General features: G+C 49.9%; 1 protein-coding gene across 1 annotated transcript; it reads left to right on the forward strand.

Annotated features, from left to right (window-relative positions):
• The first annotated feature begins 5,060 nt into the window (after positions 1-5,060).
• Positions 5,061-17,831, forward strand: Clrn3 (clarin 3). The gene is made up of 3 exons (XM_027929921.2): positions 5,061-5,289; positions 12,735-12,914; positions 17,560-17,831. Exons 1-3 carry the CDS (start codon positions 5,061-5,063, stop codon positions 17,829-17,831), a joined length of 681 nt encoding a protein of 226 aa, XP_027785722.1.
• The last annotated feature ends 4,615 nt before the right edge of the window (positions 17,832-22,446 follow it).

Genomic DNA, 22,446 nt, shown 5'->3' on the forward strand with positions numbered 1-22,446 from the left:
TGCAATTTCTTGTGGTTTGCTGAATGCAACATTCTTGAGAGTCTAGACCAGTTTCAATTTCTGTTAAGATGTCTGTAGAAACTGTCACTCGAGGACCGGCATAGCCCCAGTCTCAAGGCACAGTCTCTTTGAGGTCTGGGCTGAATGCCTGAAGTGTTCAGCAGGCCTTTCCACTCTGGCTGATTGGAACTTCCGTGGCTCCAGTGCACTTCGGCCTCTGGAATCTCCAGGAAGCTCAAGGGCCTCAGCAGATGTTCTCCGGCCGGCCTGGGTCTGGTTCTGCTAATGTCCAGCCTGGTGTTAGATGGAAGACTCCAGGGGCTTAGACAACTTCTTGAGCCCCTGTGTGTGCAGCTACATTCTGCTCTGGTGTCCTGCCTCGCACATTCCAATCCGCAGTAGCCACAAGGCTCCCTCTCAGACCGTCCACTCAGAAACGTGCTGCTGTGTGGAGCTCCTCTGTGCTGCGTTTAGGGAGCGTCCCCAGGCAGAAAGCTGGGCTGAGTGCGACTTCACTCCATGCGTTTTCTTCCAGAGATAGATAGATAGATGACAGAAGGATCAGTTGTATATCCACTATTCTGTCATGGTTGCAACTGGATTTCCCACCTTTATTTTAAATATGTATTTCACTATTCTATGATTATCTGTGTGTGTTCCTTCCCCAGGGAAATGGCTGAGTCTGGCCATTTTTGCACCTTTGACACCTAACAATCCCCTTAAATTGTGCAGAGTAAATTATTTTTGAATGAATTAATATTATATATTTCATTTACAAAGTAGTAATTTAAATATTATGTTACACTTGTTCAGAATTGCAATTATTTTATATAGTAAATGTATATGGTTATGTTATTTACATGGCAGGTAACATTATATATATGTATATATAATACATGATATATATGTTTAAAGTGTATACACACACACACACACACATCTTGTAAAGTTAGGAACACATACACATGGCTTAAAATGCAGAAGTTTTAAAAAGCGAAGCAGTGAAAACTTAAGTCTCACTTGCTTCCTTATTTCCCAGACAACCAGTTCTGCTCTCCTGAGACAACGTCCTCCAGTTCCTCCCCACCCCTCCTGGAAGGATCCTAGGAATTCACAAATATAAATAGTATGCATTTCCTGCTGCCCACGTTGTGGTATACTGATATTTCCCTCTACTTAAACTTACACAGGTACATTGGAGCTCTGCAGTCTGTGTGTGGATGCCCCCAAATCTGTTTATGTCTGCTTCCATTGCAGACCACTGAGGCTGCTCTCAGTTGCTTTCTAACACAAAATGCTATGAGGAGTCGCCTTGTTTGCTGCCATTTCACCCACACAAGCCTATAAGCAGAAGCAGAATTCCAGCCCTGGGGCAGATTGGATGTGCCTACCCACGCTGAGGGCAGATCCTTGCCCCCTAGGCCACTCAGGCTCGCCTGCTGCCTGACTTCTGGAAACACCCTCAGACACACCCCAGTAATGTTTGGCAGGTTCCTAAGTACTTCTTAATCCAGTCAAGGGGATCCTTAAGCTAACCGCCACAGCAATCTGGACAGTGGCATTCAAATGACTGCACTTCTCGGCTGCTCTTATAACCAGGCCACCAGAGAGCAAAGGGAAGGCTGGCCTCAGACGCTCAGACTCATCCATGACAGTCCATGTGAAAAGGCCGTAAAGCAGCCAGAGCAACGTGCAGCAGCCACATGTCACCAGAGAATAAAGGCTGACTTCCTCGTCTGGCTGTGATGGAGGAACAGGGTCCCGAGTCACCTTCCAGTCTTGAAAAATCAGTAAGATGGAAGAAAATAACACAGAATGGTGTGCAGACATTGGCCATCGGTGGTGCAGGGCTGAGAGAGAGGAAGGAAGTGAAGGAAGCGAGCTTCCAGGAGGGGTTCCAGGCTGCTGTGCAGGAGGGGAAGCAAGAGAAACGCGGTGGGCTCCGGAGTGGAGAGGAAGAGACCAGCTGTGAGGAGGCCAAAGTGGCCAGCCCCGGTGGTGAGTCCTGGAGAGAGCAGAGCTGCAGCGGGAGGCTCCTGGGAGCAGGGAGGAGCTTGTCTAGCCATCCAGCTGGGGCGTCTGCAGAGTGATGAGTCTCAAAACGAGAGCCCGCTTCACTTCGTTATATGTGCAAAAATCAACTCGAAGCAGGCCTCATTTTAAATATAACAGCAAAACTATAAAACTTCTAGGAAAAAAAAAACACAGAAAAACATCTTTGCCATCTTGGGTTAGGTAAAGATTTCTTAAATATGATGTGTAAAGCATAACCCACACAATGAAAAGATTGGTAAATTAGACTTCACCAAAGTCTTAAAATTGTATTCTTCAAAAGATGTTAAAGGACGATTTTTAGAAGATTTTATGTAAAAACCGACAGGACCTGGAAATAGCCATCTTGAGAGGAAAATTTCTGGTCTTTAAATACTTTGATTATTAATGCAAAAAATTAAGGAAATTAAATATTTATTCCAAAAAATTAGAAAAGGAGGAACAAAATGAAGGACAGTAATAGAATAGCAGTAAAACCAAAATGTAATATTAAAAACCAGCAATCCAGAAGATGAAACAGACGTGTAGATAGGAACCGAGAGCACAGCAGAGACGGCCAGCTCAGTACCTTCCTGAGTTCTCAGTTCCACCCTTACCCTGGGTTCTGGCTCTGATCAAATATATCATTGTGCTCTTAGACAAATCTGCATTAATTTTTAATATGTAAATAACCTTAATGATTTCGGCTTTTCAGTAAGTGAAAAGTGTAAGACTGAAATACTTGATTACATAGAAATATTAGACTTGAGTCAGTGTAAAGGTCTATGAATTCTCAAATACATGGCACGATTGAAATGCAAACAAAGAAAGGAGTATATATAAATATGTATGTACATATGAAGATATATACATGTGCAATACACGAAACTGATAAAGGTTTACTGTACAAAATTTTATAAATAAAAAGAAACACCTCTGCATAGTAAATAAACCAACACTATAAACAGAAAACGTGTGGCAATAAATACACTTGGAAATAAACACATTAAGATATGTTAGCTGCCCGTGATTTAGAGAACCCCACACATCAAGCTAGTCCTTGTCGCTCGGCTTCTGAAAGAGTAAAGGCTTGGGTGGTGTTTGGTGGCAGGGAGCCTGGAACATAAGGACTGCAGCACAAAATGCCGTGGGCCAGGCTTGAGACTAGATCCGACTTTCTACTGTGCGTGCAGCGTGGACCTGGAGATTCTCCTGAGAACTATCCGGGGAAACACTGTACAGTGTCAGTAGCTTGAAGAAGTAAGGAGCGTGGCACCATTATGGGCAGAGCAGTGAGGAGTGGAGCCCACCAGCAGTCCCAGAAGGACCTGTGTGGGAGTCGTGTGATGGCACCTGGCTGTGGACACAGAGGAGCGCCCTGGCAGCTGGCTGAGGTTCTTTAAGGCAGATTATGAACTAGAACATGCAGTAGGACTCAACTTCAGTATAAATGTGTGTGTGGACGTAAAGACGTGGATGTGAAAGCCATGCCCAGCTGCGGATAGGACAACTCTCTTGGGGTAAATCGTTTGTTCTTACTTTTTAAAAATTCTTGTCAGTCCTGTTGGAAATCCTTCTCGTAATGAGCATAGATAGTGTTTGTATCATGATACCAAATTATTTTTATGCTGGTAGGAGGGCTAGAAGGAAGAAACTTGAAATTCCACTTTACTTCTTAAAACTGTAGTCAAAACAAGTAAAATTCAATGGAAAAAGAAAAAAATAGTTTTCCCCAAACTATGCAACGCTGTGAGGATGTAGCAGTGAAGTGGGCACCCTGGCTGTGACGGGGAGGGGTGGGCAAATCGGTGCTTTCTCTAACGAGCAGCAAGCAACAGCTTCAGTCCAAATTCACGTATTTTAACTCACATCCAGAAAACTAGCTAGGAGATAATTAGAGACGTGGACAAAAATTTATGCCTAGAATCTTCCTGCATTATTCTTTTTCAGTCAAATCGAAACAACATAAATGTCCACAATAGTGGAGTATATGTGTACCTAGCTCCAATAGTGCATTCAACCCATGTGTGCTGTGTCTCCTGGTGCTGCTCTTTGGGAGAGCCTGGGGTTCAGTGGTGTGCAGTGTACACGTGCCCACCTCCTACAGCAGTGTCCATCTTCACAGGAAAGACAGTGACCTCACTCTACATGGGGCTGTCCAAGAAAAGTGCAGGATACCGAGGTGCACAGATGATATTTCTGTACAATGACAGAATGCCATGGGAAGATAAATGAGAAATATGCTGTGAACTTCTTTTTACCACCTCGAGAAATGGTGTGGGAGTTCCTCTGAGGGCCAGAAGTGACCTTTTAGAGACTATTAACCACTCAGCAGAGAGGACACGAGGGAAAAGCCCTGAGCCAGAGTGTTCTGAGCCGCCTGCACCAGAACACTAAAGCAAAACCTCTTCAGTTATCATTTAAATAGCATGCAGATACCATCCAGTTTGGAAGAGGAAATTTGAAAGACACACCTCCCTGAGAAGGTATAAAGGTAAGGAGGTGTGAGCCCACAGGACCTTTGACAAAGTCCTAACTAACCTCCTTAGGGTCTCTCTTGGGAGCAGTGGTAGGGAGATAACACTCCCCCTTCTTGAAGGAGTGGGGCTTTATGCTGGTGGCTGCTGGAATCACCAGCACTTTAGGGGTAAAGTGTTGTCTCATTACTTAGGAATTGCAATTCTGTCCTGACATGGCAGACTGAGCTGACTTTGACGGCATGACGAAGGACTATAAATTAATCGAATGATTGAGGAAGTCCTTGGAGACTGTGCTACCCCTGTTCATGCTGGTTGGCTGCAGCCATGGTAACCTCTTACTCCAGACCAAAGTCCAGGCTCTGCTGAGCTTTATGACCAGGCCCAGGGTTCAACGTCCAGCAGCACAACCTCCTTTGGGAGAGCGAGGTTTTCTATTCCACAGCAAATTATTGGACTCCATTTCTAACACTGGACTCCAAATGATAAGGTCCATAAATCTTATAAGCAGATCTTTATTCTTTTACCCTAGGGAAATCATCTCCCTGAAAAATGCCGACAGCGCAGAAGACCTTGATGTTCTTGTCTGGTTTTCTCACGAGCCTGGGGTCCGTCATCGTAATCTGCTCGATGCTGGGGACCCAAGCATGGATCACCAGTACAGTTGGCATCACAGACTCCATCTCCAACGGCAGCGTCACCATCACCTATGGTCTTTTTCGTGGTAGGAGCACTCAAGAAATTGATCAAGGACTTACAGAACCAGACAAAGACTTTGAAGGTAATGGTGAGCTCATGTGAATGGTACAGTGAGTGTGAATTAAGATTCATGTCATTCTGTGTTTGGGCCGAGTGACCACTTAAAAATAACTGCCTTGTACTTGCTGAGTGAGGCTGAAGACCAAGCCTACTTCTTAATTTTGAGAATTCACTGTGTTATTGTTTCTACTTCCTGAGTTCTGGCTGTGTCTTTCATTGCAACAGTCTGTCATTCTAGCAGTGGCTGTGTGTGGATGGTGCCAAGTTTACTGTTAAGTCAACAATTCAGCAATGATAAAACTTCAGTAAATATATATAGGGACACTCTGGTGTTCGATTGCCAGTAGGAACCGCATTTTAACTGAATTGACTATGGATTTTAAATTGGGCAAAAACCTCTGTCCAGTACTTCCTAAATAACATGATAGGGAAAAAATAAAATGGAAAACATTCCACCTCTGTTCCTACTTCTCAGCTTCGTTTCTTAAACCAATTTGAATTTACATTCTTGTCTTCAAAATATCTTGTTGTTGGAAATAACATGTAATTTCTACTGATTCTATTAATTATGTATTTTATAGGAACCCCTATTTTTTCCTAATTTCTCATATAATAATGCCTTCCTCTCAATAGGTTTAAAATTACATTTGTTGAGAATAATAAGTTGATTTGGCTACTTGACTTTTGAAATTTGATTACTATCAGTATGTTTTTAAAATCTTAGAACTACATTTGTAAATTGTATAACACAGAAGAGGACTTCATTTTGAACAGTGATACATATAGATATTAAAGAGGCATTAGCAGGTATTTTGCAACATTAACTTTTAGCTTTTAGATATTTGTCATTTTCAACCTTATACAAAGACAGTTTTTAGATTCTGGCTCTAGTTTGCTTATGACTGTGTGTGACTCTGTGTGTGTGTGTGTGTGTGTGTGTGTGTGTGTTGCTGAGGATTGAACTCGGGGCCTTGAGCATGTGAGGCAAGCACTCTACCAACTGAGCTATATCCCCAGCCCTGCTTATGACTTTGTTAATGAAGTGATTCCCTTAAGTCCAAAGCAGTGTGGTTGTGTGTCCCAGTCACAGGCCTGTCTTCCAGGTGTTGTAAAAGTTCCCTCTCCCCTGGCATTCAGCAGCTTCCCAGAGGGACCAGGAACATTTGCTCTACAGCAGTTAGAAGTTCAGATGTCAGTAATTCAGTCATATTTTTAGTTATGTGAGTACCATTTTCAAAATGAAAAGGGAAGTAGTTTCTGAATCTCTAGACACCTAAAAAAATTAAATAAGAGACAAAATCTACAAATTTTTGGTTTTTATATGATGCCTGTTTAGAACTAGTTGGTTCCAATTTGAGATCAATGATCCCAGTGGAAGCCCTGACTCTTGGCCACCAGGGGAGGCCCAGAGGAGACCAAGGCAGGATGGGCCTGGGGCAGAGCCCTGGGAGCCATGTTGGGGGCAGAGTTGGGAGAGTCCCTAAGGGTCAGCGCCCAGTGGGGAGCAGGAAGGGGAATATCTGCTTCTCCTTTGCCTGGCTCTCTTCCACTCTGTCCAGGGGTCTCCAGGAACCTCCCAGTGTTGCTGTCCCCCTGCCACGCTCTAGATGAACTGCCACCCAGTGGGTGAGGGTGCTGCACACTTGCCCTGCTGACATCTAAGGACCCTCACAGCCCGGGGGGGGGTCTTCATCAAAGATGACTGCCTTAATTACGGAAATTTTGACAACTCTCTCAGTTAGGAAGAAGTCTCTAGAAGACCTGCCTTGGTGTTCCACTGCTAAGAGTGCCTGGTGCTTCCCAGAGAGCAGCACCACAGTCCCTACGTGAGACGCCACGGCCCTCTCCCACTGCTTATCTTGGCTGCCTGGCGCTTATTTCAAATCAGAAACCAATCAGCAGCAGCAAAATAAAATCTGTATCAACACCGCTGTCCTGCTCTGGGAGGACAGACGTTCCACTGGGGAGGTTAACTTTGTCAGGTTAATGTTAGCTTCTTAGCTAATTCCAGCTCACACCGAAAACCCTTAAGGAATAGTGATTATCACCAAGCTGTGCCACATTTCTGCATAGGATCTATCATAGTGTGCCAATTTGAGCTGCAGATTTGATATTAAAGATGTCTTGACTGCAGAGTGCCATAATAATTCAGCCCACAATAGGCAACTGATGGAGAAAATAACCAGTCAGACCAGGAAGGAAGTCCTCCATGGTGTAGCTGGACTGTCCAGGAGGTCAGGTTGACTGGATGTGCCCTAGTTTGCCCAACATCCAGATGAGAAGTGACAGGTCCTTTATGTGCAGACATGAACAGATCATCTTGTGACTCCAGAAGTTCTGGATACCTCATTTCAGTCAAAAGACCTTCCCCGAGCAGTTGCCATACAGTGAGGTCTGGGATTCTGACAGGATTTGCACACAGCTCCTGGCTTGGAGGGCTCACCACCCAGGGCAGAGGAATTGAACTCAACCAGTTAAGTTCAACACCTGCTGTAACTGCAGGGCTGTGGTGAGTGCAGGTCTCCACAAAAGCAAGGAGTTGGGTGAGGGACATGGCTCTGCAGACTCGTTGGGGACAGAACCCTGAAAACCTGGAGGACAGGAGGACACAGGCTCACAGTCGTGGTCATGTGCCTTCTCCTTGGTTTGGATCTTGTGTGTTATGCAAACATAAAAAACTTAAAAGAAGTCATTTCTCTGACTTTGGTTTTTGAAAATGTCATTAGGGGTCAATGGGTGTGATGTATAATATTTCCTCACCCTGGCAACAAGGACAAAGTGAGTCACTCACATGTAGAACATGGGGTCATTTCAGATGTCACCCAGCCTACATGCCGTCCAGAACATATATTTTTACAGAATCATTTTGACAGAAAAAACTTTTGTGAAAGACATTCTGTTCGTGTGGCACTGGACCTTTACTCTTGGTCCCAAGAATGGTTTTGCAGTAGGTATGTGGCACTTTGAGCACTTGCATTGCAAGGACACTGAGTCTCTGAGGCTAGAGGTGGAATCACCTGGACACTGGCAAAGAAACCCTGCTTGACGGGGATCTCAGGGAGTTGTCCCTGGTCTGCTTGTTTTAAGAATCCCTCCCCGATACCTAAGACCAAGCAATTCTAAGTCTGGTGATGACCGCCAGCCTCGCCATGGCCAGATGCTAGGAGGGACGCTTACATTGCCATGCTGGGCATTGCTTCAAGCTCCAGTGCTTAAAGTTAAACTAGTTTATTGGGAATAGCTCTAGATGCAACCTTGAAAATGAACCCACACAGGCTGGAAGAAGGCATCAGGACCCACTGGCCCTCATGCTGCCCTCGAGTCAATGACCAATCATACACTGTAGGAACGTCACCCCCATCTGGCCTCTGTGCCTGTCAGTCTCCACCAACGCCATTGTTCCCAGGAGATCAACAAAGATAAAAATAACTAGGAATGGGCTGGGGCTGTAGCTCAGTGGTAGAGCGCCCCCCCTCGCACGTGAGAGGCACTGGGTCTGATCCTCAGCACCACATAAAAATAAATAAAGATATAAAAAAAAATTAGGAAAACAAATATGCTGCAAAAGCCGGTTGATTGCAAAGAGAAGAAGAAATGAAGTCGATGTCTACGGAACACATGCAGACATCTGCCTGCCACCCCACACACCTGTGCCCTCACACAGGGACACTTCCCTAGAGAAGAGCTACTCCTCATTTGTCCTCAGAAATGTAACCATGCTGAAGGGGGGAGAGGATAGGACACAGGTGTCCTGCAGGGCTCAGCCACCCTTCTCTCAAGACAGCCCTGGCAACATTCCTGGAGGCGGGCACCAGAGGCCACCCACCAGGAGGGTCTGAGTCATGCTCTGAGATCTGTTGGCATCACGACCCCTTCCAGGGTTGCCCTCTTGTCCACAGATTCAGAAGATGCCCTGATCAGGCCCCTAGTGGCCAGTGTTTGAGAGGGAGGGGAAGTGTGGGTGCCCACCCACCTACCAGGCCACTGGCACTTCCCCCCAGTGTCCGAGGACTTACAGAAAACTAGAAAGGCAGGTGGCAAGTGGGCCTGAAGGGGTTAACCATCCCTGCTCAGGGAGCCGGATGTCCAGTGCCACTGCTTTTGTCCCTTGCTCCACCAGCCAGCAGTCCAGTCCTGCCTCCCAGCTGTGGGGCCTGTGGGCCTGCACTCCCCTCTGTGGCCGTGTGTTCCTGGCCTCTTTCCGGGGGTTGCCAGAATCAGGGCAATTAGTTCCAATTGTGAGGTAGCTTTCCTGACTCAATGCTTGCCCCTCAAAGAAAGGAAAAGAACGGCATGTGTTTGCTAATTCCATAGCAGAGAGCAGCTGTCAGATGCGGGAGGTTGGTTGCCATTCCATTCTTGCTAACTTTTGCTGCATTTTCTGCTTTCATTGTCTGAGTTCTGAGGCAGGAACTGGAAGGAAGACACAGCTGTCATACCTGGGTGGCAGGGAATTCAGGATGCTGAAGAGCAATTTCACCATGTAGCAGTTAACATTAAGTCGAACTGTCCCCTTAATACAGGGAAAGTAGGAGCCAACAGCCCCAAGTTGACTCTTTTGAAGATCACGTCTACCAATTCCTACCAAAAGTCAAAGAAAAGAGCTGCCCTCTACTGTCCCTTCCTGATTTACTCTGAAAAAAATGGAATGTTAACCAGTTTTGAACGAACATTTACTGCTTTTTATTAAGTGTGCAAAGCAGAAAAATACTTCAGGGCACTTCGAGTGTCTGGGACATAAGATATGTTTTTCACACTGAAGCTTCTGTTTTCTGTTGAGTGTTCAAATTATTTCTTTGGCTCTCAAACTTTGCCAAAGAGAGGGCTCCTATGTCTCTTCCAACTTCTGGTGGGATCCCCAAGTTTCCCTCGAGAAAGCTGCTTTGCATGGAATGGGAAGTGACCCCACCTTAACAGTGATGAGGCACTAAAACACGAAGGGCCTGACCTGTACCTCTGGCTAGGTGTGTCTGCCTTGGTCTTCCTACTCCTCCTCTGAGGTCACTTTCCTCCAGTTTCACAACAGGTGACAGGTGTATGCTAAGTTAGAACAAACACGATATCCCATGAAAGGTGGGAGAAAGAGGCAAGAGACTCAGCTAAGGTCAGGGACAGGTGTAGCCCCTGCCAGGTGGCCCCTGGCCCCTCAGGCCTGCCCACCTGGCTCCACCACAGGGGGTCATGGCCTGACTGCACTCTAAGTCTGACCCACTCTTAGAGCCCTTGACTAAGTGCAGGGCAGAGAATGTGGTGCCGAGGATCTTACCACCCGTGCCAGGGATCACCATGGGAAAGCACAGAGCAGCCCCCTCATGGCGGAGGACAAGGTGGTGGGAGTGTCCCTGTGAGCTGAACTTAGCTCCTAGGCCCAGCTGGGGAGTGAAGTGCTCCGTAGCCCAGGATGGTGAGGTCATCTCCACGTCAGCTGAGCTGATAACTTCCTCTGCTCCCTTCCCCCCTGGGTTCACAAGGGACATGTGGCCATGAGCAACACCCAGGATCCCTGCCTCCCTTTCCCCTCTGACTCTCTTTCCTGCCCTTTCTCACTTCCATGTCCATCTCTCCTTTCTGCCGGTGTCTCCTGTTGCTGCTCACCGCCGCTCCCAGCCTCTCCTGCTCCCTGTCTACAGCAGCTCCTTGCTCAGGGCTCAGCCACAGAGGACCAGGACACCCGCCCCTGGGCCACCTTCTCTCTTCCCAGGAGGGTCTTTACAGTAAGATCACTCTGCCACCCACCTCTGAGGGCCTGTCTGGGATGCCCAGCTGCAGACTTGCTGGCCACAGCTCTTTTATGCCCACTCTCTGCCCAGTGGGAGGAACTTGCTTCCCTCACAGGGCACTGCTGATTAAAAAGCAAAAATTGTATATTAAAAGGTGATCAAATGGACTGTCCAAACTAGTTTAAGATGTTCCAAACTAGGGTGAAGACCTGCTCCTGCCCAAGAAGAATGCCCGATCTGTTGTCGTCAGCACACCCTGATCAACAGTGGGCGTGAAGTGCGTGCAGAGGGACACTGACAAAGCCCCTCCAGGAGGTGGCTGTTGATGATGTCAGTATTCACCCCTCCTCAAACACTTGGGGGGGCTGCCAGGCAGGAGGGGGCAGTGCACTTTTGTTTTCATGGGGACAATCTGGGCCCCTGGGCAAAGCTGTGGGGAAGCAGATTTGGGCTCAACACAATGAAGAATTTTCAGTAATTGAGGCAGTGCAGGGGAGGACATTGTAGAGAGAGGATGTCCCCTCATGGAGGCTGGAACAGGTTCTGGCAGCCCCTCCCTGGAGCCCTCAGCACACACAGCCCTGGAAACAGGAACGTTACCTAGCCCGGCTGCTCTCTGTTCTCTAAAGCTGTGCTGAGCTACAGGTCTGAGAGTCTCCAGGCTCTCTTCACGGGGCCCTGGGAAGCTCGAAGGGAAGGAGGGTTTACTTGCCACCCCACCCTGCCCCCTGGCTCTGGTACCTGGCAATTCCCTGTGGTTTTCTTAGTGTGTTGCTCTCAGCTCTGAAATCTCTCCCAAGTCATTTTTTCCTTATGACGTCATAGGCCTTCCTGTAACACTGAACTTAAAGAGGGGTCATCTGCTCAGGGAAGGAGGGGATGAGTGACTGGGCGTGTGGTGTGGGCTGCCCAGTCAGGTCGCTTGTGTCATAGCAAAGAGGCAGCTGGAGGAGACCGAGGCCAGGGAGGATGGCTGCTGGTGGTCAGAAGCTGTGAAGACCCTGTGGTGCATGGCCCAGGGGTCCTTTCCTGTACAAGTCCACACCTGGGGCCCCTGTGCACCCAGGATAGATGCAGCTAGGAGGGGTCTTGGAGAGATGCAAAGGCTCACCCAGGGGTCTGACTCCCAGCCTCCTCCAGCGTCGGAGCCCCGTGGCCTTCAGGCCTCTCCGGCTCCAGGGTACTGGAGTCTGGGCCCAGGACCAACAAGCATGCTGGTTTGTGCCTGCAGGCGTCCTTCCTGCCTCCACTGCTAGCCTTGGGCTCCCTCCCCCTAGTGCCCTCCATTCCCCCTTCCTTCCAGCCTTCCCTCTCACTGGATTTCCTGCAAAGCCACAAGGTGTATGGGGACCCGGTTGCACACAGGTGTGACCAACCATTTAAGTATCTTCAAAAGAAAGCAGGGGCAGTGCTTAGAGCCCAAGGCTTGCTCATGATGAAAGTGCCATAAATCCCACTGCAAGAATGTGAGGCCAGCATCAGTGATGGAAGGTCGCAGGTATTCAGGACACTGCCAAGGAACTTAAGAATCGGGAGAAATGTCCAGTTATCTGCAGTCAAGCACGGAGAAAACAACTGGCATTCAGGGAGGAATGTGGTCTTGTTTATACAGGACTGAAAGTGCATAGCTACTCTGACATCTGACGGTCACCAGCCCAAATACCTGGGGTGGGAGGGAGAGGCGGAGGAGCGCCTGGCTGGCCGGCTTCTGCCCTCTGTGCTCTGCACTCACCAAACATTGTTTTAGTTTTAGGGATGTTGAACAATTCTTCCCAAAAAACTCTGCATTTGGTGGCCATCCTGTTCCTGGTCCTCAGCTTGTCCACTTCGCTGCTGAGTTCTGGCTTTACCTTCTACAACAGCATCAGCAACCCCTACCAGACGTTCCTGGGCCCGACAGGGGTGTACACCTGGAATGGACTTGGCGGTGAGTATCCCCAGAAGACCCTGTGCTCCACGGAAACCGCACCCTTCTAGTCTCCATCTCAGCCTCTCTCCCTCACACACATGGACACACAGGTCACACGGTGGTGACAGGAGTTAGTGTGTCCCGGGTCTGTGGTGGGGTACTTCAGCACCTCTGGATGTAGAATTCTGTTTCCAATGCTCTGGCAATTTGCAAGAAGGGAGGTGAAGAGAGGGCGTGACAACGGCAACGTGAGCCACCTTTGCTCTTGAGAATCTCACCTTGAGTCACATAAAGCACACTTAAGTCAAGAGAGCACTCACTGGGCTCCTGCTGTGTAACTCCAAACCAGGCTCCATGAGATGTGCAGAAGTATATGCCATAAATCCCATTGTGTATACACAAGCACATATGCACACATGTATGTATATGTACACATGTACATAGGTGCGTGCACGCGCACACACACACACACACGCAAGCTTATTTACTCCCCTCTGTCCTCCACTTAACCAGTCAACTTGGGCTCCTGAGATGTCACATCTGTGTCGTTGTGCCACTGAGCCAACATGGAGTCATTTAGGAGCCTCTGGGCTGACGCCCTCCTTGCAGGCTACCTGAGTCCTGGGCTGCTGTGGTGTTGCCAGGAGGTTTGGTCTGCTTCATGGTCGGGTGTGGGATAGTAGAGGGAGCCCAGATGGGAAGTGGGTCCTGGCTCTGCCTCATGGTATTTTGGACTCTTGCTGTGTTTTCCAGGGCGCTGTAGCTGCCACAGCTGCCTGGAGCTGGGCCAGGGCCAGTGGAGGGTCTCTTTGTCCTGTCCCACCTTCCTCTGAGGCCTTGCCCCTGCCAGACAGCAGGTTCCTCTGCTACCTTCCTCTGTCCTCCTCCAGAACTGGGTTAGGGAGCAAAGGCCATCCTCCTGGGGGACCAAAGGGGGCTTCAGGGTGCATCTTGACATGGGCCAGAGACCCAAGCTAGGAAAGATGCTCTGGATATTGAGGTGTCCAGAAGCCTCAGAGGAGAACCATGGGCAGCTTCCTCCTGTCCTTCTGTGGAAGGCCGTCTTTACCACTGCCTGGCATAGGTGGCTGGAAGGCGCTCATGTCTCCATGCCTTGGCTACACCAGAAATGAGAGGAGAGAAAAGCCCTTCCTGTGGCAGGTTGGCATGGTTGGCACACCTACTGAGGACACTGAAGTTCCCGCTGGAGGTCCCTGAACCAGGGGTCCAGACCACCAGTCAGCCCCAGCACAGTGCAGGTGGCAGGATGAGGGATAAAACTTCTGGGGACTTCTAAGTTGTAAGCCAGGATGACAGGGGGCTACCTGTCCAGGAAGACTAGGGCACGTGGTCACATGACATGCTAGCCTCAGCTCCGAGCTCTCGGGTCAGGCTGGCCTGGCAACATCCATACACAACTGGCTCTTTCCTTCCGTGCTGTTGTTACCTAGGGGTCAAAACAAGCCCCCAACTTCGTGGTGCACACTTGGGGCCAGGGACAACAGCCTGCAGAACGGTCCTCACTGTGGCCTCTCTGAGGAAGCTGAGCACCAAAGGGGAAAGGACTTGGTGCAAACCTAGACATACTCACCCGAAGCCAGGGCCCTGGCCCCCAGCTGCTGCTGTGACTGTGGCTGTCCTCAGCCAGCCGAGCCAGGCAAACCCCTGGACCTCCTCACTGGGGAAAGGGAAAGCACTTTTATTCCTCCTCAAGCAGCTGAGAATCTTAGGGAAACAGAGGCTTTGGCATGGCTGGGTTCGGGTCTCAGCCTGAGTCCTCAGAGTGCTGTCTGTCCCCTTTGCCCCCTCCAATTCCCCACATTTGCTCAGTTCTGACACAGCCAGCTCTGCTCTCGTAAGGGTCAGGTGGCTCTGGCAGCAGCACCTCATGAGGAAAGACCTGCGGGTTCCCAATGGTCAAGAGGGTATCCTGGGCCCAGAGAGTATCCTAGGCCAGCCTCTGTAGCCAGCAGGGTTGAATTCACGTAAGTGTTCACCAACTGGCCAAGGACACCCGAATCTCTGGAGCTGGGCTGGGCTGGGCCCTTCTCCAGCCCCAGGAGCACGTTGGGGAGGACCAGTGGGTTCCTGGAGGAGAAGCAGGAGTGGGTGTTCAGTGGAGATGCTGTGGCCACACTTGGGCGTCGCACTGTAGGCCTGGCAGCCTGCTTCCACAAGGCTGCAGCCCCTGGTGCCCTCACCTCCTCAGCTGGACACAAGCTGACTTTGCACATGTCAGAGGCCCCATGTGTGTTTGTAGAGGAAACATGAAAATAGGGTCAGAGAGCTTCCCCTCAGCCCGCTCACTTCTTCTGTCTCTAGAGACTTGACACACACACACACACACACACACACACACACACACAGGTTGCGAGGTGGGTGGGAAGATGGTCTGAGATTGATGTGTAAGGAGCTGAAATGCATTCTGACAGGAGCTGGAGGAGACCTGGCCAGCTGTGGCTCTTCTAAATGTCCTGTGCAGACGTTGGGTCCCAACGCCTCATAAGCCAGACTTTGCCCTCAGTTTGCCCTCTGGGGACTACTGACATTTTTTCCTGCTTGCAGGATTGCAGAATTTAGCAGTAACTCTCAGTTTGCAGGAGGCTGAGTCTGCAGGAGGGCCTGTGTACAGAGACTTCACCAGGCACCTTGGCCTTGGATTGCTGTGGGCCCGAGTCAGTCACCTCTGTGCCCTGGGGCCAGAGGGGAGCACTGCAAACCCCTGGAGGCTGGGTTTGTGCACATTCTCCTGGGCTGGCATTTGGTGGGCAGGGTCCAGCAGGGCAGAGGAGGAAGTGGGTTTCTTTCTTGTTTCTGACGGAGAGTAGCACCTCCATGGTCTGGTGCCCTGTGACCCAAGACCCTCTCTGCAGCACACTAGCCTGGTGTGGCTGGGCACTGGCCACACAGGGAAGAACCGCATACTCAGAGAAGGTTGGAGCCAGAGACACTCACAGACTGGTGGCTTCAAATACATTTATGCCTCAACCAGGGAGCCCAGGAAGCAACTAAGCAGGTCATATGACCTAGGGTGACAGGCCAGGACAGAAGCCTGAGTCCCTGAGCCTTCAGGAGCTCGGCATCAGCCCTGGGGCTTCCTCTAGCTCCAGTAAATTCTTCTGTCCCAGATAGCTGGAGATGCCAGGCAGCTGGAGGCTGCGGTGGAGCCCAGGGCTCCCGGCATCTCACCTCCAGAGGGACTCGGGTCAGTCCTGAGTCGGTTGGCTGCTCCTCCTCTGCAGATCAAAGCTCTGGACGGGCACGGAGCATCCTCCCCTGTATGATTCAGCCCTCTGAGGAACTTCACAAGGGGAAAATGAGGGGCAATTAAGGCAGGTGAGGCTGGGGAGCATCAGAGGACTGGGCTTTTGTTCACACAAATAATTAAGAAATAAAGCCATTGTTTGAGGATGAAGCCTGTCATCAGGGACTGTTAAAATGCTCCCCTCGCACAAACCTCTCTAATCAGAGCCTCTTGGAGACCATTCGGGACACCTCCCGGCGTGTGGGACACGCCAGGACGGGTCTGACGCCAGGGTGTCCACTGCACTCTGCACGTTGCCTGGGTCAGCAGATAGAGGATCCTGGGGATCCCCCTGGTGGCCACATCTCAGTCAGACCCTGCCTGGGCCAGTCTCCCCTGCCTTGCCACCGGCCTGAGAGTCTGCACCCTTCCGCTCCCTGCAAACCTTCTCAGCAGCAGCGTGGTTGAGAAACGGGTCACATGCATGTCGTTTGGCCACCTTCAGCCCACCACTGGACAGGTTTCAGTATGTCCTCAGACATGTGTGAGGCCACGGCTAAAGGGCTGCTTTTTGAGTCTTGAGTGGATGTGGAAAGACGAGCTCTGAATCTCTCTGTGTGGCCACAGCTTCTCCACTGGGCACCCACTCCTGCTTTACCACATCAACTTAAGACTCAAAAAGAAGCCCTTTGGCAGTGGCCTCCTGCCATCAGGAAGCAACCATGGGTCTATATTTTTGTCCATCCTTCCTGGTTAAAGGCCAAACCCACTGAGTCGTGCAGAATGAAATTCAAGCCCCTGAGCCGGCTGAGGCTGTGCAAGGGGTCCTATCTCCACCCCCAGTGCTCAGGACCCTGCTGACCGCTGCCATCACAGTCCAGGATGTGGGGGCTCGCTGCCCACCTGTCATTGCTGCTCCTGTCGCCTGCCACGCTGCTCTTCCCTTAACTTTTCCCAGTCCTGTCCACCATCCAGACCCCTCTAGACTCCTGCCCTACTCGCGCTGCATGCGGTCACCCATCTGCCGGTGCACTGGGCTCTCCCGCTGCATGCGGGTCTGAGGAAGCACGTCACCTGGTAGACCAGGGGTACACAACGGCTGCCGGAAGGACTAGAGCTGGAGTATCTACTCTTGGGCAGAACCAGCCTGGCACACCCCCAGCACTTTGTGCCTAGAACCTAGTTTGTGTCTTATATTTAAAAAATATTCTCCCCAAATACTTGAAAGAGTGTAAACTCCCGTGTAGATACTCAATAAACACTCTTAGAGCGTGTGTGTCCACACAAAATACAACACAGGGCTGGGGATGTGGCTCAGTGGTCAAGTGCCCTTGTGTCCAATCCCCGGTACCCCCTCCCCCCCAAATGACAAAACAGGAGCGTGTCATCGTGTCATTAGGAGCTTTGTTCTCTTCCCAGCATCCTTCATTCTCCTGACCATGCTGCTGTTTGTGGGGAACACACAGTCCAACCATCTCTCCGGGGAACTGCTGGAGAAGCTCTACCCAACAGTCACTAGTGGAGGAACGACCCACAGCTACGGGTACTCATTTTGGCTCATCCTGCTGGTCATTCTTCTTGATATCGTCACCGTGGTCATCATCATTTTCTACCAGAAGGCCAGATACCAACAGAAGCAGGAGCAGAGAAAGCCCATGGAGTATGCTCCCAGGGACGGGATTTTATTCTGAATTCTGCTTGGGGTCACTTTGGCGTTGTGTCTGTTTGGTGGACGTCAGCTCCCCGAGCAGTGGCAGGCAAGCTTCTCTGGACAATCAATCTGGAAAGATGACTGCCATTTGTGATTTTTCTGACTGCCATTTGTGATGACTTTTCTCTCCCCGTGTTCTTCACAGAGACTGTTGCCTTGGAAGGGGTGGGGAAGAGGAGTGGGGAGGCCATGTCTAGGCAGTGCTCCCTGCTGCGGAGGGTCAGGAGCCGGTGGCCTTCCCACCATCTGAAACAGGAAAGGTCCCACACCTTCCCTCTGACTAGCCAGGAGCACTTTAGCACCTGTCACCTGCTGTCTGCAGGAGGGGGCAGGTATTTTCATTCTGCTCTAAGAATAAAGACTTCCAGGTACAGAGAGATTCAGAGCTTGTCTTTCCACATCCAGGGGTGGGCAGTAAAAGGACTCAGGAGGAAGTGACCTGGGTTTCTGGTTCCTCAGTCGCTGGGTTTAACCCAAACCCAGCGGTGAGTCGATAAGTGATCCTGAAACCTATTCTTGAGGTTCCAAGGTGTGGTTTTGGGTGGGAAGAGATTAGAAGTGAAACCAGGGAAAAATAAAAATTATAGCCTTTATTCTTTTTGTTAAAAAGGATAAGTATTATAATTTTGGTTTAATGGGATCGTGGTAAATTCAGTCAAAATAGAAATGAAATATCTGGGCAAGTTATACTACCACCCCATGAACCAACCCTCTGCTTAGTTACTGCGGGCAGATATAAGCGTGCTGGGCAGACGGGGGTACTGCCCATCAGCACCCTCCTGCCCAGCCGGAAGCCGAGGGAGAAGCAGGTCAGAGCCTGTGGCTTGCAGTTTCCTGGGCAAGGACCAGGGCCCACCCGGAGTTCAGGGGCTGGGGAAACCCTCCAAGAGCAGGTGGGCGGAACTGGTTTGTACTTTCCCAAGAAGACAGTTGGGCAACCAGGAATAGAGAACTCAGTCACCTACCTGCCAGTTAGGGTAACTTCCCAGAAAACCACCTGAGCCTGCCTATTCCCCAGGCTGGCCGGGTTGGCTTCCGACAGGGCTGTGAGCCTGGCTGCACCAGGGCTGAGGAGAGCAGGTTCGCTGGGGCAGTTTGCCCAGCAGCCGCTCTAGACAGAGGACCCACCCTTCACCAAGCTCTCTGGGTGACATCCTCCTCTGATTATTTTCAGGGTCTGTCTTACAAACATGCCCTGGGCACCTGGGATGAGGCTGCACTGGGCTAACCTGAGCATGTGCCCTGTGGGGTCCCTGTCCAGCACTTAAGACCGAGGCCAAAAAGCCACGGCTCGATTCCACTTAAAATACGTCCTCAGTCACAATGTTGTGCTTGTTCTTTGAAACGTCACTTCTCTCTAACCCTTACCCTAAAGTCCTATCAACTCAAAGTTACTCTAATCTGTTAACCGATGACAAAATTTAGAACACATTTTTAAAAATCTGGTCTTCAACATTAAAATGTTCTCAATTCCTCAAGCCCAGAAGCATTTGTTATTCCTTGAAGATTTGGGTTTTATATCAGGTTTTGATGACATAGACAGGAGACGAAGAGGAAAGAGTCACAGGTGACAAAGTCCTGCAAATGACCGCCCAGTAGGCAGGCCCTCATGTCTCATGCCCATGCCTGCCCTGCTGGGCAGGGGAAAGTGCACTGCACTTACTAATCTCAGGACAGGAACAGAGCTTGGTCTCCTCGGGGAGAAATTGTCCTGATCCTCGAATTCCAGATGAACTTTGGAACCATTTAAAGCCCAGGAATAAGGTGAATGGAACTCAGTTGTCAAAGGCTGGCCTCATGATAACTGAGGGTGCTGTAGCTCTCTAGGTCTAGTCCTTCTCCCGGCCCAGGATGAAGCAACCAGCTCCCAGCACCTGGACACAAGTGTGGGCTCCACTGTCTACACCTGGAATCTCAGAGCCAGCTGTGAGATCAAGGTCCTGCCTCCTGGCTTCTCCTGCTTATGACTGAAAACGAATAAGTAACAGGATGATCTTTGGGATTAAGTAGGAAGTCCTGAAATCATGCTGCCTGTGGTCTGCCATTGACTCAGAGAAGCCTCACTTGACTCGTCAGTGAGAGAGGACAGCAAGGGCAAGCCTAGCTTCCCGGCTATGGTGAGCCTGGGCCTCCGGGGCATGTGCCCAGGTGGCTGGCAGCCCTCCTCTTCCTCATAGAGCTGCAAGTCTCTAGCTCAGGGTGAAAGGGTGAGGGTGGGCCCATGCTGCACCCTTAGCTACTGCAAGTCACATTAATTCTCTTGTTCTAGAGGAGACACGTAATAAATAGGCAACTGAAGCAGGGTGGTTAATAGGATTGCCAAGCACCCAAGGCGGGCAGGTGGCAGAGCAGGACCCCAAGCAAGGCCCTTCACCTGCACTGACCCAGGTCCACAAATACTGTGTGCATCAGACCAAGGGAAGGGCTGCAGTGTCACCAGGAATGGAACCATGAAAGGCTCCTCCCCCAGCACTCCCTGAACAGGACACATGGCGTCCTCTGTGGGCCCCAAGTACCTAAGCCCAGTCATCCTACCCCATTTGTGGCTCCCATTCCTCCAGATCAAGGAGGCTCAGACTGATAAGGCAAAGGCACCCACTGGTTTCAAGTCAGGCTTCAGGTGGACTTGGCTGCTAACCAGAGCTGAGGGGATCTCCCCACGGGGCCTGCTGCTCCCTGAGAAAAGGACTTTGTCATTCTTAAAGCAGAAAGATAGGGCCCAGGTGACTGATGGGAGCCAGGGCACTGGCTTATCAAATCTGCCCTGGAGGGAGAACAGAGATGTGGGGCCGTCAGTGGCACTTGAAATGTCCTGCAGCCTGACCCTGGAGGAGCTGTGGCTAGACGGGAGCACCGGGCTCCACCCCTCCTCCTTGGGGCTTCCTGCTTTGTGTCCTCCTGCTGCCCAAAGACACTGAACAAGAATTACAGCATCGGTTAGCTTTAAAAAAAGAGGATTTGTATCTGTATCTAACTTCAGGCTGTGAAAGTTTCATTTTCAAAATGCTTAATTGCTTAGTAAAAAAGAAAAACGAATGTAGAAGTGCATCACATTTCATAATCGTTCTTTTTAAATAAGTTTCTTTAAAACAAGAGCAGCCCTCCTGTTTTAGATCCCTTCCTGCCAACAGAAGGGTAGACTTGTAACTTTTTTTTTTTGCATTTTATTATCATTATTATTATTATTAGATTTTATGGTTATACATAGTAGTTGGATAGACTTCTAAATTTTTAACCTTGGCCCTGGTAGAAAGACCACTCCCCTGGCTCTCTGGAAGCTCACCCACTCCAACCAAACACTGGGTCCCTGTCCATCAGTGTTCTTATAGGGGACACGTGGCTGGGGCCAAAATCCTGACAGGCCCTGGGTGTGTCTGAGAAGGCTATCGAAGCCTGGAGTTCAGGTCCAACAGAGGACTTTGGCCCCCATCAGTTACCTCCAAGCACATGCTATTTTGAGTGACAACGTGTGCTGGATTCTTGCAGGTAAACATTCACCCTTTGATTAAAAACATAACCAGTTGCATTAGACCCTGAAAACTGCATATTCTCTTCCCTGACTTCCTAAGTGGTCCGTGGATTTAAAATAGTCCGCCCTCTTTCTGAGGACCGCATTACAATCCAACCAGGAATCACTATGCTGGGGGCAGTTGGTGTAGAGAAGAGAGTGTGCACTGTCAAGAGACTGAAGCCCAGTGACAACAGGGGAAGAAATGTTCTTGGACCACTTGCTGCATGTGAGACAGAGAGGCAGGGGCTGGGGTCCCAGCAGTGTGCGTCATTGACACAGGGCTTATGGAGCAGCTGGTCAGATGATGCTGAATCCACACAGCAAGGTCACGTGGAAATAGATTCCCAGGAGCTGCGGGGCATCTCCAAGGAAATCTAGACCACTGGGGACAACTTCCTGGAGACAGAGGTGACCTTAGCTCTACCACAGACTCTGTGACCTCGGCAAGACCTGAAACCAACCTTAGAAATGATCCAAAATAACCACTCGTCACACAGAAGTAGAGGAAACCCAGAATTACCTTCATCTGTTTCCTCACTTGAAAAATAAAACCAATAAAAGGGTAAGAGATTTAGGAAACTCAAAAGTTTTCTTTCTTTTTAATTTCATTGAGTTTGTTTTTAAGAAACACTTACATAAACACCAGATGTGACAGTTTCCAAACACACAGGTGTAGGGAGTTAATGTCTTCCAGGAGCCCGCCCTCCAAGCTCTGCTTTGTGGCGTCCTGCTCCCCGGGCAGGGGGTGGGGAAGAGCCCGCTGCCGCCCTTGGAAAGTCCTTGCTGCGCCCTGACCGGCTTGAGCATGTGGCAGCCGCTGCGACGATTCGCGCACCCTCCGGTACCGAAAAGTATTCAGTACTTTTTCAGCCTTTTGCTGCAACTTTTTTCCTGATAATCCTTTCTCCTCTGAACTTTCTTCTTTCTGACTAGAGTTCCTGGGCTTCCGTCAACACACGCCCTAACTATTCTTGGTTCCACTGGGGTGCCTTCTTCCCTTAGTAATTTACTTCTCACCCCTTCCATATTTTCGTCACAAAGACAATACAATACACTGAGACAAAACAAGACACAAACATGCTGT

The sequence above is a fragment of the Marmota flaviventris genome, chromosome 4 (genome assembly GCF_047511675.1).
Source record: "Marmota flaviventris isolate mMarFla1 chromosome 4, mMarFla1.hap1, whole genome shotgun sequence".
Taxonomy (NCBI): Eukaryota; Metazoa; Chordata; class Mammalia; order Rodentia; family Sciuridae; genus Marmota; species Marmota flaviventris.

Bases quoted from the DNA above. Each gene is read 5' to 3' on its own strand.
- Clrn3 (XM_027929921.2), top strand. From the start codon at position 5,061: ATGCCGACAGCGCAGAAGACCTTGATGTTCTTGTCTGGTTTTCTCACG. The intron at 5,290-12,734 runs GTAATGGTGAGC...ACATTGTTTTAG, and splicing joins ACCAGACAAAGACTTTGAAG to TTTTAGGGATGTTGAACAAT. The intron at 12,915-17,559 runs GTGAGTATCCCC...TTCTCTTCCCAG, and splicing joins CACCTGGAATGGACTTGGCG to CATCCTTCATTCTCCTGACC.